This window comes from Labeo rohita, unplaced genomic scaffold, assembly GCF_022985175.1.
Source record: "Labeo rohita strain BAU-BD-2019 unplaced genomic scaffold, IGBB_LRoh.1.0 scaffold_176, whole genome shotgun sequence".
Classification (NCBI taxonomy): domain Eukaryota; kingdom Metazoa; phylum Chordata; class Actinopteri; order Cypriniformes; family Cyprinidae; genus Labeo; species Labeo rohita.
This window is the reverse complement of record NW_026127956.1, coordinates 68,746-83,280: the sequence shown is the minus strand read 5'-3', so window position 1 is coordinate 83,280 and position 14,535 is coordinate 68,746. Positions and strand designations below refer to the sequence as shown.

General features: G+C 35.7%; 1 protein-coding gene and 1 pseudogene across 1 annotated transcript; one reads left to right on the top strand and one right to left on the bottom strand.

The window, feature by feature from the left end:
• Nucleotides 1-1,050: 1,050 nt before the first annotated feature.
• Nucleotides 1,051-6,780, bottom strand: LOC127158888 (granzyme-like protein 1; annotated as a pseudogene).
• Nucleotides 6,781-10,039: 3,259 nt separating this feature from the next.
• LOC127158886 (hereditary hemochromatosis protein homolog) lies at nt 10,040-13,073 on the top strand. The gene is made up of 4 exons (XM_051101853.1): nt 10,040-10,055; nt 12,336-12,620; nt 12,712-12,841; nt 12,940-13,073. The coding sequence occupies exons 1-4, from the start codon at nt 10,040-10,042 to the stop codon at nt 12,953-12,955; spliced, it is 447 nt and encodes a 148-aa protein (XP_050957810.1). The 3' UTR covers nt 12,956-13,073.
• The last annotated feature ends 1,462 nt before the right edge of the window (nt 13,074-14,535 follow it).

Genomic DNA, 14,535 nt, shown 5'->3' with positions numbered 1-14,535 from the left:
GATAAATAAGGAAGCAGTTCAATCTCCCAAGTTCAGTCTGTGAAGTGGTCCACGATTAGAAGATAGTCCCCTTCTGCAGATGACTAAAAAAGTCCATGCTGACAATCTATCGTGGCCTGCTGGTAATGTCATGAGAGAGCATGGTTTCCTTCTGCTAATTGTGGGCTGCAAATTCATTGCAAGTTGAACAAGTACTCAGAAAGTCTTCTGCTTTCATACCAGGCCAAATGTATTCTTGGTTGATGAGTTGTACATCTTCCTACTCTTTCTGCAGATGACATATTGCACGCCACTGGTAAACTGCTTCCTTGCCTCCACAGTCAGCAGCTGCCCTACTTAACATATTACTGATGAACATTTTAGGCCCCAGCTTGTAGACAATCTTAAGGTTGTAGTATTAAAGTGTCATGAGAATATTTTGAAGTTGCTTGGGTGCACTGAGAAGTGGTTTTCTAAAGATAGAAATCAAGTGTTTGTGGTCAGTCTCTGCTGTTACCAACTCTCTGCTGTAATGCTGAGATCTTCACATCTGCTTCGTGAGCTATTTTTCCCTTTAAGACTCAGTCTTCCCCAACCGATGACACTGCAGACAGAATAAGGTTTGATGTCTCTCTCTTGTGTTGGTATGGAAATTATCTTTTTTCTGTAGCTGTAATACAATAATATTTTCGTTGTTAAATGACAGGCCGACTAATCATTTAATAAGAGTATTTGAACTAATGTTACCCTCAAAAGCGTAATGTAATTCTGGAAAGTGCGATGGTTAAAATCTGGATGCTCGTGGTAAGACTTCACTCTGATGCGGTCAGAACCCCTCCTTCTTTTTTTTTTTTTTTTTTTTTTTTTTTTTTCATGCATGCCAACCACAGCTGTTAGTTTCTCATTTCTCTGTAAAAAAAGTCTTAGTGTAATAAACAAAAATGTTTAAACTATGATATAATGATTTTAACTTTTCATTGCAGTTGAGACTAAATTTGAAGTCACATTATCATGCAATGTGCAACAGTCATAGCAAATCTATCAGAAATGATGAATCCACCACAGACATGTTTACAGCCGTCTGGAGTGGGGTTTTGCTTCAGTGCTGTTCACTATACCCACATCCGATGAGCTGAGTGAGATAGGGTTATAAGTAATTTTCTTCTGCACATACCAATTAAATATTCCTAACAAATCAGCATAATGTGCTTTGATATAATAAATCTCACCAGTGAAGGTCAGGTAGCAGAGAGGCCAGCAGGAGCAGAGAGATGATGGTCATGTTCAAAGTAGACAGTGAGCTATCACTGACAAAACTCTGTATAAATAAAAAAAAAAAAAGTTTTTCAAATTAGTTTTTCAAATTGTTATGTTTCGCCGGGCTGCGAAGAAATATAGAGCCGAGTATCATCAGCATAACAGTGAAAGCTAACATGTTTCCTGATGATATCTCCTAAGGGTAGCATGTAAAGTGTAAAAAGTAATGGCCCTAGTACTGAGCCTTGCGGTGTTCCATACTGCACTTGTGATCGAAATAAGATACCTCTTCATTCACTGCCACGAATTGATGCCGGTCAGATAAGTACCATTTGAACCATGCCAATGCACTACCACTAATATCTTTGACAGAAAAGGAAGATTCGAGATAGGTCTGTAATTAATTAATTTGTTGATGAGTTATAAGTTGTGTTTTTTAATGAGAAGCTTAATAGCAGCCAGTTTGAAGGTTTTGGGGACATATCCTAATGACAGTGACAAATTAATAATATTCAGAAGAGGACCTATGACATCTGGAAGCAAGTCTTTTAGTAGCCTAGATGGAATAGGGTCTAGCATACATGTTGTTGGTTTAGATGATTTAACAAGTTTATACAATTCTTCCTCTCCTATAGTAGAGAATGAGTGGAATTGTTTCCCAGGAGATCTATAGTGCACTGTCTATTGCGATACTGTAATTGACGGCTGCATGGTGACAATTTTGTCTCTAATAGTATCAATCTTGGAAATAAAGTAGGTCATAAAGTCATTACTGCTATGCTGAGGGGCACAGTCAACGTCTGTTGGTTCTTTATTTTTCATTAACTTAGCCACTGTATTGGATAAATACCTAGGGTTATGTTTGTTTTCCTTAATCTTCCTTAGGCGTAGAGGAGCGACCGTATCTAGAGTGCTAGCAAAGAGAGAGTCAATAGTTTCTGTTACATCATCAGGTTTTTCTGAGCTAATGGGCATGCTGAGGAATTCAGATAAGTCAGGAAGATTACTTAAAAAGCAGTCTTTTGCAGTAGAAGTGATGGTTCTACCATACTTGTAATAAGAAGTTGAATTGACAGTTTTCGTTTCATTTGGAGTATACATGAGACTAGATAATGATCTAAGATATCATCGCTTTGCTGCAGAATTTCAACAACATTATTCATCAGTTTCATGTGACAATATTAAGTCTAGAGTATGATTTCCACAATGAGTAGGTCCTGACATATGTTGTCTAAACCCAATAGAGTTCAGAATGTCTATAAATGTTGCTCCCAGTGCATAATTTTCATTATCAACATAGATGTTAAAGTCACCCACTATTAAGACCTTATCTGTAGTCAACAGATAGAAGATCAGCAAATTCTTATTCAATAAGCCAAGTTTAATCATTTGTTTCTCTGTATTATATACATTTTTTATTTGTTGAACATCAATTGGATTGTTACTCTTAAATTGGTTTGGACGTTTTTTGTATTTTCTAGCTCGGGGAACAGACACAGTCTCTATAGCATGATACCTAGGTGAAAGGGTCTCTATGTGCTGAGAATTATCTAATTTCGGTGACGTGAGCTGGCTAGCAGATGGTCGGTTTAGCCAGTCTGTCTGCTTCCTGACCTGGGCCCCAGTTAGTCAAGTGCAAACTCTAAGACTATATGCCATAGTACTAGAGAGAAGAGAAGACCATCTCTTTTCAGCAGGTCAGGTCTGCCCCAAAAACTTGTCCAATTGTCTATGAAACCTATGTTATTCTGCGGGCACCACTTAGACATCCAGCCATGTAGTGACGACAGTCTGCTATGTATTTCGTCACCACGATACGCAGGGAGAGGACCAGAGCAAATTACAGTGTCTGACATCATACTTGCAAGTTCACACGCCTTTCTAACATTATTTTTAGTGATCTCCGACTGGCGAAGTCGAACATCATTAGTGCAGACGTGAATAACAGTCTTACTGAATTTACGTTCAGCATTAGCCAGCGCTTTTAAATTTGCCAAGATGTCAGGCGCTCTGGCTTCCAGTAAGCATTGGACTATGGTGGCTGGTGTCTCTATCTTCACGTTCCGTACAATAGAATCGCCAATAACTAGAGCACTTTCATCAGGTTTCTCAGTGGGTGCGTCACTGAGTGGGGAGAACCAGTTTGATGTTCTGATCGGAACAGAAGAGCTGTGTTTTGACCTGCGACTATGCCGTCTCACAGTCACCCAGTTGCCCTGCTGCAAAATGCGAAGTTACTGAAACCGAACAATGTACGGGACTCCCTGAGCTATTCACATCCAAAGCCGCATCTAAGGCCCTCACATTCTTACTATCCTCAATTAAAAATGAATGTGTGTCTCTAGTTCTGAAATCTCCACTGTCAGCCTAACTATTTCCCTGCATTTATCACATGTGAATCCCTCACTGCCAACAGAGATCGATAAGCTAAACATATGGCACGTGGTGCAAACTACCAGAAAAGGAGAAGAAGCCATTTCTCACCATGGTTGTAGAACGATTTCAACTCACCACTGTTGTTTGATGAACTGGTGAAGAGAAAGGCGAGGGGAGAAAACAAAAACGGTTGTAGACGCGGATAGAAACAAGAGAGCTAATGCGCTGCAGGCACGCTGCACTTGCAGTTGTAGAATAAAAACGAGCGATCAACGAGATCGAGGGAAAAAGAAAAGCAGTAGACATGAATAGAGATGTGAATGGGAACGCGAATGGGAGGCTAACCAGCAAACAGAATGCTAACACACAGCATGGCGTTGCACTCGTGGTTACAGAATAAAAGCAAGCGATCAGATTAGTTTGATGGATAATATCAGAAATCCGGTGGAAATAAAGCTATATTTTATCACTTTAAACAACAGAGAGTAATAGTAAGATAGAGATGTCTACAGAAAAACAAAGCTCCAGGGAGCTACAAACTCACACCACTCTAAAAGAGGGAACCAGCACTGTAAAAAACAATTTGTTGAGTCAACTTAATAACAAAATAATTTGTTATCTGGCTGCCAACTTAAACTTAAAACTTAAAATTTTAAGGCAGCTGGGTAACAAGCCCAGCTGCTAAGTTTAACAAACCAAACGGTTAGTTTAGTCAACTCAAATATCTATGTTTTCAGTTATTACAGCTGAACATTTCAAGTTGACTAAGCTTATTTGAGTTGAATGAACTTTAAATTTTAAGGCTGCAGGGTAACAAATTATTTTAAGTTGACTCAATTTTTTTTTTTTTTTTTTTCCAGTGTAATATGGTTCAAACGACGGAGACGCGACCATGTTTGGGAAACATGACTAGCTAGTTTGTCTCCACAACAGTGCATAATACTGTGGAGGTTAATCAGCGAGTTAAGCCGTTGTATGGGAAATGCACCCCAAGTTGGTAAACATTTTGGTACTTTAATAATTTACAATTGATTACCACCAAAATCGCCATATGTGAATGGAACATTATGCAACATTGCAACATTATACCACAACAATGTAACATTATACCACACACACACACACACACACACACACATATATATATATATATATATGTGTGTGTGTGTGTGTTGTCTGTATAGTCCATTTAGAAAATGAAATCATTTGGGATGAAATGTATCTCTTGACACTTTGTAAATTGAATAAAAACCTCAGAGGTGAGAAAGACAACAACCTGATGCTCACTCCTCTTAAATATTGTTTCCGAATAGTTTTTAATGAGGTCACATTTATCATTGAATTTTCATGAGCAAATTTTTTTTTTTTTTTTTTTCAAATAAAGGACAAACATTGATGGCTTTTTATACCATAATTACCTTTGGCAATTTATTCTGAGATACAACTCATTAAATCCAAAACATATTAAATACATCAAAAATTGTTTTGGATCCATTTTACTGAAGTCCAAGTCATATAAGAAGTGGCAAGCCCCAATCTGTTTTGGAGACTTCACTCCAAAATCAAGTAGACAAGGTATTACCTGTTTCCCTCATGTAAAATTGTAATTATATGCGGTTGTGACAAAGAGAACTCTTCAAATGATTGTCGTGATAGTTTTATTGAAATTCATGACTTCACTTGAAATCTGAGTATACACATTAGGTTTCTCAGGTGAACTGCAGAGAAGCCTATTTTCAAAAGATTAAACATTTAGACAAATACTTCATCCTTTCTCACTGCAAAAATCTCCAAATTTGCAAACCAAAGGACCCTTTGTATAAACTTCAGAATCCCCTATTGCAGGTGTTAAGAAACACAAACCAACACATTATCCCCCTTAAAGCCACAAATCAACACATTAGTTAAAACCACATTCATAAATGAAAAGAATCTGTGAATTATCCTTTGTACATACTTTGCAGGATCCACCAAAGCCATATGTACACATCATCTTTGAGACTGAGTAATTCTTTCCCCATCTTTTTTTACATTCTGTGTTATCCATTATATACACCTTCGTCTCCATTAGACGATCACTCGCTGAGCCATTAGTCTGCAGGCTTCCCCAGCCAGCGACACTGCAGACAGAATCAGCTTTGATGTCTCCCTCTTGTGTTGGTATGGAAATTTTCTTGACATTCTTGTTTTTTTCAACTTTTTTCTCTAGCTGTAATGCAATAACATTATAATCATTAAAAGATACTGAATCATATTATTTGCTTGGTCTGAATTTTTTTTCTAGCTGTAATTTAAAAAAAAAAAGTTCCTTATTAGATTTAATCATCAACCATATGATTAAAGACAGTTTATATCATTTTCTCATTTTAATATGAGGTTTATTGTTTATTGTTTTTAAAGTGCCTGCTTAAGCCTGTTTAACATTATTTTTGGAACTGAAACAAGTGCAGATTTTTACCCTCAAAAGCATAATGTCATTCAAATTTGAACCCTTGTTATAGTCTGGATGCTTGTGGTAGGACTTCACTCCGATGCGGACAGACCCCTCGTTCTCTTTTTTAGGTTATGTGCACCAACCACAGCTGTCAGTATCTCATCTCTGTTGAAAGAAAGTATTAGAAGTATAATGAACATTTTACACAGTTTTATGTATTCTTTTAGAAGGGGCACACTGAACATACTGATTTAATGACAAACCTTGTAAACAATATACTACTATAATTTCTAAAAACTCCAATAATCAGTCAATTTTTGCATTTTAGACTAAAATCTTACTCTTTTTGGCAATGTGCAGCAGTCAAGACAAAGTCATCAGAAATGAGGAATCCACCACAGACATGTTTATTGTTCTTTTGAAGAGAAACCATGTAAGGTCTGGAGTGGGGTTTTGCTTCTGTGCCGTTCACTATACCCACATCCACATGAGCTGAGAGAGAGATACAGTTAGTCATCTTATTCACCCTACAAGAAACACCTTACTGAGGCATCAGCAAAAATGCAAAAACTATGCTGACATCTTGGTTGTGATTAATACATCTTTTAGAGGTTAATTAATATGCAGTTTAGTCAATCAGTCTCACCAGTGAAGGTCAGGTGTGGCAGCAGAGAGGCCAGCAGGAGCAGAGAGATGATGGTCATCATGAAGACAATCAGTGAGCTCTCACTGACAAAACACTGTATAAATAGAGTTTAAAGGTGGGCGGAGACACAACTTTTTACCTAAGTCAATCAATCTTTCTTTCTCTGTTTGTGGTACAAGCGATACAATGATGAGTCAATATTGCTCTTGTTAATCATTGTGGTCTCATTTTCAGGCCATGGATGGTTTGGTCTTAAAAGTATTAAGTAGGTCACCATACATTTTGGTACTTGAATACTTTACAATTCATAACCATAAATATCATTAAATATGAATGGAAAGGCAACATAACACAGGTGTTGTGTGTGTATATGTTTCCTTTTTCAGAATGATGTACAAATCTATATTGTATACTTGTTCAATGCATCAAGACACTAATGGTTTACAGGCAGCAGACAATTATAGTATCATTTATAAAAACGCAGGACAGTAGAGGGACCTTGTTGTGATATTATCCATCTAATCCAATGAAATTCATACATTTTGACACTTAAGTGTCAGAAAGTGTCAAAATATTTTTACGGCCACTAGAAGAACATCGATTAGTTTAGACATTTCACTTTAATTTTCATGCTGATAATCATAATTTTTATTATCAAGAATTTATTTGGCTTTTGTATTATTGTGGCGGAAGTCACTTTGGTTACTTAAATCTTTTCAGTAGCCTAGTATTATTTTATAGGGTTGCAATAATAAGGACCCCTTATGCATATTGATACTTGACACGATTCGTTTATTGAACATTTAAATGATCACTTCATTCAATTTTTAACAGTCATTTAATGTTTGTAGTTACACAGCACATCCATTAAAGATATGCTAAAATCTTCGATAAACCTCAGGTCTTTAATGACTATTGCAGGCTTTTGTGTCACCAAAGGAAGTGACACCATCTGCAGTGTTGGCTGCCCGTAATTCTTGTTCTAGAAGTATTACACAGGTCAGCGTACATTTTGGTACATTTTACAATTCATTACCATAAATATGGTAAAACAACAACAACATGTGTATGTATTAGGGCTGTCATTTTAATAGGTTAATTAGTTATGAAAAATAATGTCATTAAAATATTTTAACGCAGTTAATTAGTTATGAAAATATAAACCCCCAGACCTGTATGTCATCTTATATTTCATATAGTTGACTGTTGACAAATATGATGCAGGTCAACAACTCCACAAATGGAGTTATGCCCTAAAAGTCAAGATATTGGTGCAAAAAGGCCCTGTTTTGTCTCATATATATATATATATATATCACATATCACATGATATCACACTGGCAGCAAGAGCAATATGACACAAATGCTGATTTTGTCCTGATTCATCACAAGCTTAAATGTGATTTTATACAACAGTTCAGTAAATAAGAAGTTGATTTTTTGTTATATTTTGAACACAATATTATTTGTTTTTGCTCAGTTTAGCAGAGAACATCCCTGATAGCACGCGAACATCATAGAGACGTCTATTTGACGTCTGCATTTACATCTGTAAGACGTATTTTTTAGAGTGTTTGCTCATCTGCAAAACGTCTGTTGGACGTTTCCTATCAGATGTCAAATTGATGTCTTTAAGATGTTTATGATTTGGAATGTATGTCAAACTGACATCTTACAGATGTCTGTCAGATGTTTCTCCACAGCAGATGATTCTGATTGGCTAAGAGCCTTTTTCGGGAGTGTGATATTCTCTTATATAACAGAATTCCAATCTTTCACCGTTTGTATCACTCCGCTTGCAGTTTTTATCACAGCAAGTATTATGGTGAATGCCCAAATCCACTGTAATTTTGTAAATAATACTGTTGTAGTGTCACAGAATGTGGTTTTAAGTGTTTTTAGGTGAACATGTAGTTGTTTGGTCTTCAGATATGCAGTTTGTTAATAAAAATAATGTCTTTTTAAAAATTTGCTTCATTGTTTTCGAAGATGCTCCAGGGCATCAGCAGCTGTTCAGCACTGGCTCTGATGTCTCTATAGTGGTTAAACATGAGATATAATTCATTTCGGGTAAATCTAACATGCGGTCTTTGGTCTCCGTAATCTATTATTTGTTCCAGAGCAAACAGATTTGGCTCATCACTTTAAATTTTTGTAACTTCAATGCTGTATATCAGAGCACTGCCTGTACTTTTGACCAAAATGCCTAACAACTTTTTTTTTCATGATGGCTGTTGTTGTTCGTTATTAAGTATTATTATTCGATAAATAATATTTTATATAAATAATAGTGGTATTTAATAATAGTATCTAGTATTGAGAAACAGTGTGTCCGTAATGGTGATTTTAGTTATTATTCCGCCATTAGATGGCGACAAGGACTGTTTTTACGAGTCAACAATAAAGACTTTTATACTGTAAGAGAATGAAACACTGTTGTAAACAAGGAAGATATTTTTACAGCCAACAAATGCACTGAGCAGCGCTGTCAACAAAGCATAGTACATTACGCCAAAGATATCACTTTCCTCAGCGAACATTAAAACAAATGTTTTATTGTTAAATGAGATTGAGCTGAAGAATGAATGCTGCATTACATTCAGGTAATCACACTCGTGTCCATTTCTCTCTCATAATACTCTACTACACATAATACACTGCTTTTTAAACATTTATACAATAATGAATAAACTCACCGTTCCTTCATTACTAGTTCTAAAGTGATGTTTTTGAGATAGTAACGAAGGCTTGGGCTTAGCTGTTTAACTGTCAAACTGAGATTTCAATCTGCACAAAAGAAGTTTTTAAAAGCACTCCATTGTTGTTTCTTATGTATTTACACACTTGTACTCTCGAACTGTTGTATAAATGCAATAGCACACATCACACTCGTGAGATATGGCTGCATATGGGCATATACACCTATATCTCACAGATACTTGGTTGATTTTAGGACAGCTTCTTTGATTGTCTTTGCAATGGCAAACCCCATATAGCCATGTGTCCCTCCAGACATGTTTGAGAACTTGAAAATGCCTTGGTGGAAGAGTGGAGTAACATCTCACAGCAAGAAGTGGCAAGTCTGGTGCAGTTCATGAGGATGAGATGCACTGTAGAAGCCTATTTGAAGCAGCTGGTGCAGGAGTTTGTGCAGGTACTCATTATTCAGTTTCTGTTCATCAAATGTCTGTAAAACTTCAGTGCATGGCTCTGTTGTTGAAGTTAATGGTAATACAAATATTTACACGTTAAGAAAATTGCTGGAAAAAAAGTGAGAGGACATATCATTTTTTGCTGAGTATACGGTGTAAGTAATTTATTTAGAAGTCCAATTTAAAAAGTTGGGGATGGTGACCTCTAGTGGTGAGTTGACAGAGATACCAACCCTGTTCCAAAAAATATTTAGCTATTCTGCTTTATTAGATAACAAAATTGAATAAACAATTTATCTTACACTTACGTAATCACATATGAAGACATCATAAAACTTTTCTAAATTTCAAATTTAATAGAAGTCCAGGGAGTTTCAAATGAGGGCAAAAGATTAAAAAAAAAAGAAAAAAAATCTGTTTGGTTTTAAAGTGCCTTCTGTGTGTGATGTGCTTCACACATTGCTATACTATAGACTATAGACACTGGACATTTTTGTCTGAGAAATTTCATTGATGTGACCGACCTTTACCAGCCATAGCTGTTTTCACATTAGGTGACCCAATTAAAAATGTAAATTAATATCTTAAAGGGGTCATCGAATGCAAATTTCACTTTTTCATGTTGTTTGAACATTAATATGTGTTGGCAGTGTATGTACAAATCCACCCTATAATGATAAAATCCATGCAGTCATATTTAATTAATCTGTAAAAATAATATCCCCTTTTTCAAATCGAGCCGTTCTCAGATGCCCGCGGCGTCACACCGACAAACGGCACTTTCACAATAGTTGATTGACATGAGCGTCTTACCTCAGATCAGCTGTAACAGATCCAACCTCCATTGTTTCGATGCCAGAGCAGGGATGTAAATTAGACACCCAGCAAACAGGGGACGTCCCCCGGACGTTGTAACGTTCGCTGACGGATGTTCAGAGGATGTCGGTATTTGGTCCCTTTGTAATGTTTACTGTCGAAAGAAACTACGTAAGGTCTGGAGTGGGGTTTTGCTTCCTTGCCGTTGTAATGCCAAGTCAGCAGACGGAGACCTCACCCGAATACTATCTGCCTACGCTCCCTCTGCTGCTTCTACATTCACTTCCTGTTTGGGACTATTTAAACAGTGACCATTTACTTGCTCATTGTGAAGTACTTACCGAGTGTTTTCCTCTGATTATTCTGCCTGACTATTGTGTATGATCCTGCTTTGTTTTTCTGATTTACGGATTTCACGGATTACCCTTTTGGATTATTTGTTTGAGTGGACTGATGTTACGGTTTGGACCTAAAGCCTGCCTCATTACTATTGTCTTTTGAATTGCCCCTTGGATTGTCAACAGATCGGACCGCTTTATTGTTGCTAACCCATTGCCTGTTTTCACGTGTTTGTTTACTGCTGCTAATCCCAATAAACAACCGCATATGGATTCTAATTCTGCCTCAGCGTCCACGCTACAGCCGTTCACTATACCCACGTTCATATGAGCTGAGAGAGAGATACAGTTAGTCATCTTATTCACCCTACAAGAAACACCTTACTGAGGCATCAGCAAAAATCCAGAAAATATGCTGACATCTTGGTTGTGATTAATACATCTTTTAGAGATGAATTAATATGCAGTTTAGTAAATCAGTCTCACCAGTGATACATTTATGGTAGGAAATTTACAAAATATCTTCATGGAACATGATCTTTAATTAATATCCTAATCATTTTTGGTATAAAATAAAACCGATAAATTTGACCCATCCACTGTATTTTTGGCTATTGCTACAAATATACCTGTGCAACATAAGACTGGTTTTGTGGGCCAGGGTCACAAATATCATTAAATATGAATGGAAAGCCAACATAACACAGGTGTTATGTGTGTGTTTCCTTTTTTCTGAATGCTGTACAAATCTATATTGTATCCTCATTCAATAAAGCATACTGCACATGCATCAAGACACTAACTGTTTACAGGCAGCAGATAATTATGGAAACATTTACAAAAACTTAGGACAGTAGAGGGACCTTGGTGTGATATTATGCATCTAATCCAATGAAATTCATACATTTTTAAACTCTTAAGTGTCAGAAAGTGTCAAAATGTTTTACGGCCACTGTACATTGATTAGTTTAGACATTTCACTTTAATTTTCATGCTGATAATCTTAATACACTTGTGTAAGCGTGGGAGATTTTGGGGGCAAAACTGATGCTCGAAATTCGATACATTAGATGTGATTTTAGATTTTTTAGAAAAGAAACGAAAAATACATTCGGAAATTAAACGCCAACCAAGTGAATATTGACTGAAAGACTGGTAGTAGCAAAACAAAGCTTAAATGAAACTGTAAGTATTGCAATTATGTAGCTATTTTAATTTGTTAAAAAAAGCTTTTTTTGTGATTGTGAAAAATCTAAAAAGATTTATGCATGTGCTGGTATGCTGTAAACACTACCCTAAAACTTTATCTCTCCATTCAAGGTTTTCTTGTCCTTCAGAGACTAAACCCAGAGTCAGACTCATCAAGAAAGCAAACTCCGATTCTGGAGGGTTTCGTGTGATTTTTTTGGCAACAGGATTTTACCCTTGTCACATCAACCTGACCCTGTTCAGAGACGGGCAGCCCATAGCTGATCATGAGATCACTGGAGGAGATCTGCTGCCCAATGGTGACGGGACATACCAGATGAGGAAGAGTCTGGGGATCAGAGCTGCAGACAAACACAAATACACCTGCTCTGCCACACACCTCAGTCTGGACAACAAACTGGACATCACTTTAGGTATTAAGGTGTTCCTGAGAAAAATAGTAAAAGATCCCAGTGTCTCTGTGTTTCTAATTTGTTTGTTAACTTTTAAACATAATTGTTTTAGAATTTGATCCAGGTGAACCATTTAAATCTGTGATTTCTTCAGTGCTGATTGTTTTGGCTCTGGTCTTGGTGTTTGGAACTGGAGTCACCATATATAAATGCATAAGGAGACGAGGAGGTAGTACTAAATGGTATATCATCCAGTGATAGTTTAAGTTATATTAAAATCTTTAATTGGCATTAATGATTCTATTTTTTATGTTCTTTTTATGTTCTTTTTATGTTATAGGTTCCCTAAAGAGTGATTATTCTTCTGCTTCTAGTGAGTAGACTATTTGAAATGTTTTAAAGTATTGGAGGTATTGAATTTTTGTTACAGTGCCCCTTCTCACTTGGTAAATGACCCATTAAATTGGCAACATTTCACCAACAGGCTCTATTAGCGTGGTTACTGGTTTACAAACATAATTTTTCACCTCACCGTTGTTTTATTTGGAATAATCAGAGTACTGTTTACAGAAATAAATCATTATTTTTTGAGAGATGGTATTTAAATAACATATACTTTGTTAATCAGTTGATGGACGACAATGGTCAGCTATATTCTTTTCCGGAATTTTCCAGGAAATTTGATTTTGGGGCTTCATTAAAAGAATATAACATTGTATTTAATGCCATTCCTAGTGGTATAAAAACATTATTGAAAGGAGAGCAAACCTTTAATCCTGTTCCCATTTATATAACAATTCTGTCTCAGTAGAAGGGATTTTGGTTGTTGAGGACAAAATTTAATAACCGCTTTGTTTGAAATCATATCAATAGAAAATCTATTCCAGCGTCTTCTTTGAAATGAATGGCATTATACAATGTTAACTGGAATGTCGTTTGGTCTCTTTCACACAAATATTTATTAACAAACTAAGTCAAAGAAGTCACATTTAAAATATTACATAGATGCTATCCTTGTAATAGTGTACTTAATAAGTGTATGAAAAATATTGAAGACAAATGTACTTTCTGTGATTTAGAAGAAACTATTGTACATCTTTTTTGTGAATGTGTTTGTGTTCATTTTTTTTGGAGTGAGTTAAGTACCTATCTCTCAGAAAAAACAAATGTATATGTATAAACACATTTGATATTATTTTCTGTTATTTTAATTCTAACTCTTGTATTCAATATATTGTTCATCTTTTTATTATACTTGGCAAGTTTTTTATTCACAAATGTAAATTTTTGGGTAAGAGTCCAGTACTGTCAGTTGTTTTGTTTTTTTTGTTTTTGTTTTTGGTTGACTATAATTCTTACACTTTGTCCTTGATTAGCATAAAAAAAAACAAAAAATCAATCAAAAGTCAAAAATTGCTTTCAGTGATTAACCTTGTATAATTTTCCTCCTCTGGTTTATGTTATTTAATTTTTTTGTAATTATTTATTTATTTATTTATTTTATTTTATTCTATTTTATTTTATTATTATTATTTTTTTTTTTTTTTTATTAATCGTCGGTTATTTTAATACACATGCACATACAAATACAGTCTCAGCTATACAGTAAGAAATAATAGGAAATATACAAACAAGTAAACAAATGAACACAATCAGGCTAGGGACTAAATATGCACCATAAAATAGAGAGTCAAGAGAAATTATTAACGTAGCACCAAAAAGGTGTCCATAACTGCCAAAAATCATCAGACTTTTGATGTATATCATAGGTGAGTTTCTCGAGAGGAAATAGTGTACATGCTTGAGACAACCACATTTTAAAAGATGGTACCTGAGGAGATGACCACAATGGAAGTATACATTTCTTTGCCAGATAAACCAAAATTAGAAACAAGTGTTTGATGTGGAAGTCCAACACATTCTCTACTCCACCATA

Bases quoted from the DNA above. Each gene is read 5' to 3' on its own strand.
- LOC127158886 (XM_051101853.1), top strand. The intron at 12,621-12,711 runs GTATTAAGGTGT...TAATTGTTTTAG, and splicing joins CAAACTGGACATCACTTTAG to AATTTGATCCAGGTGAACCA.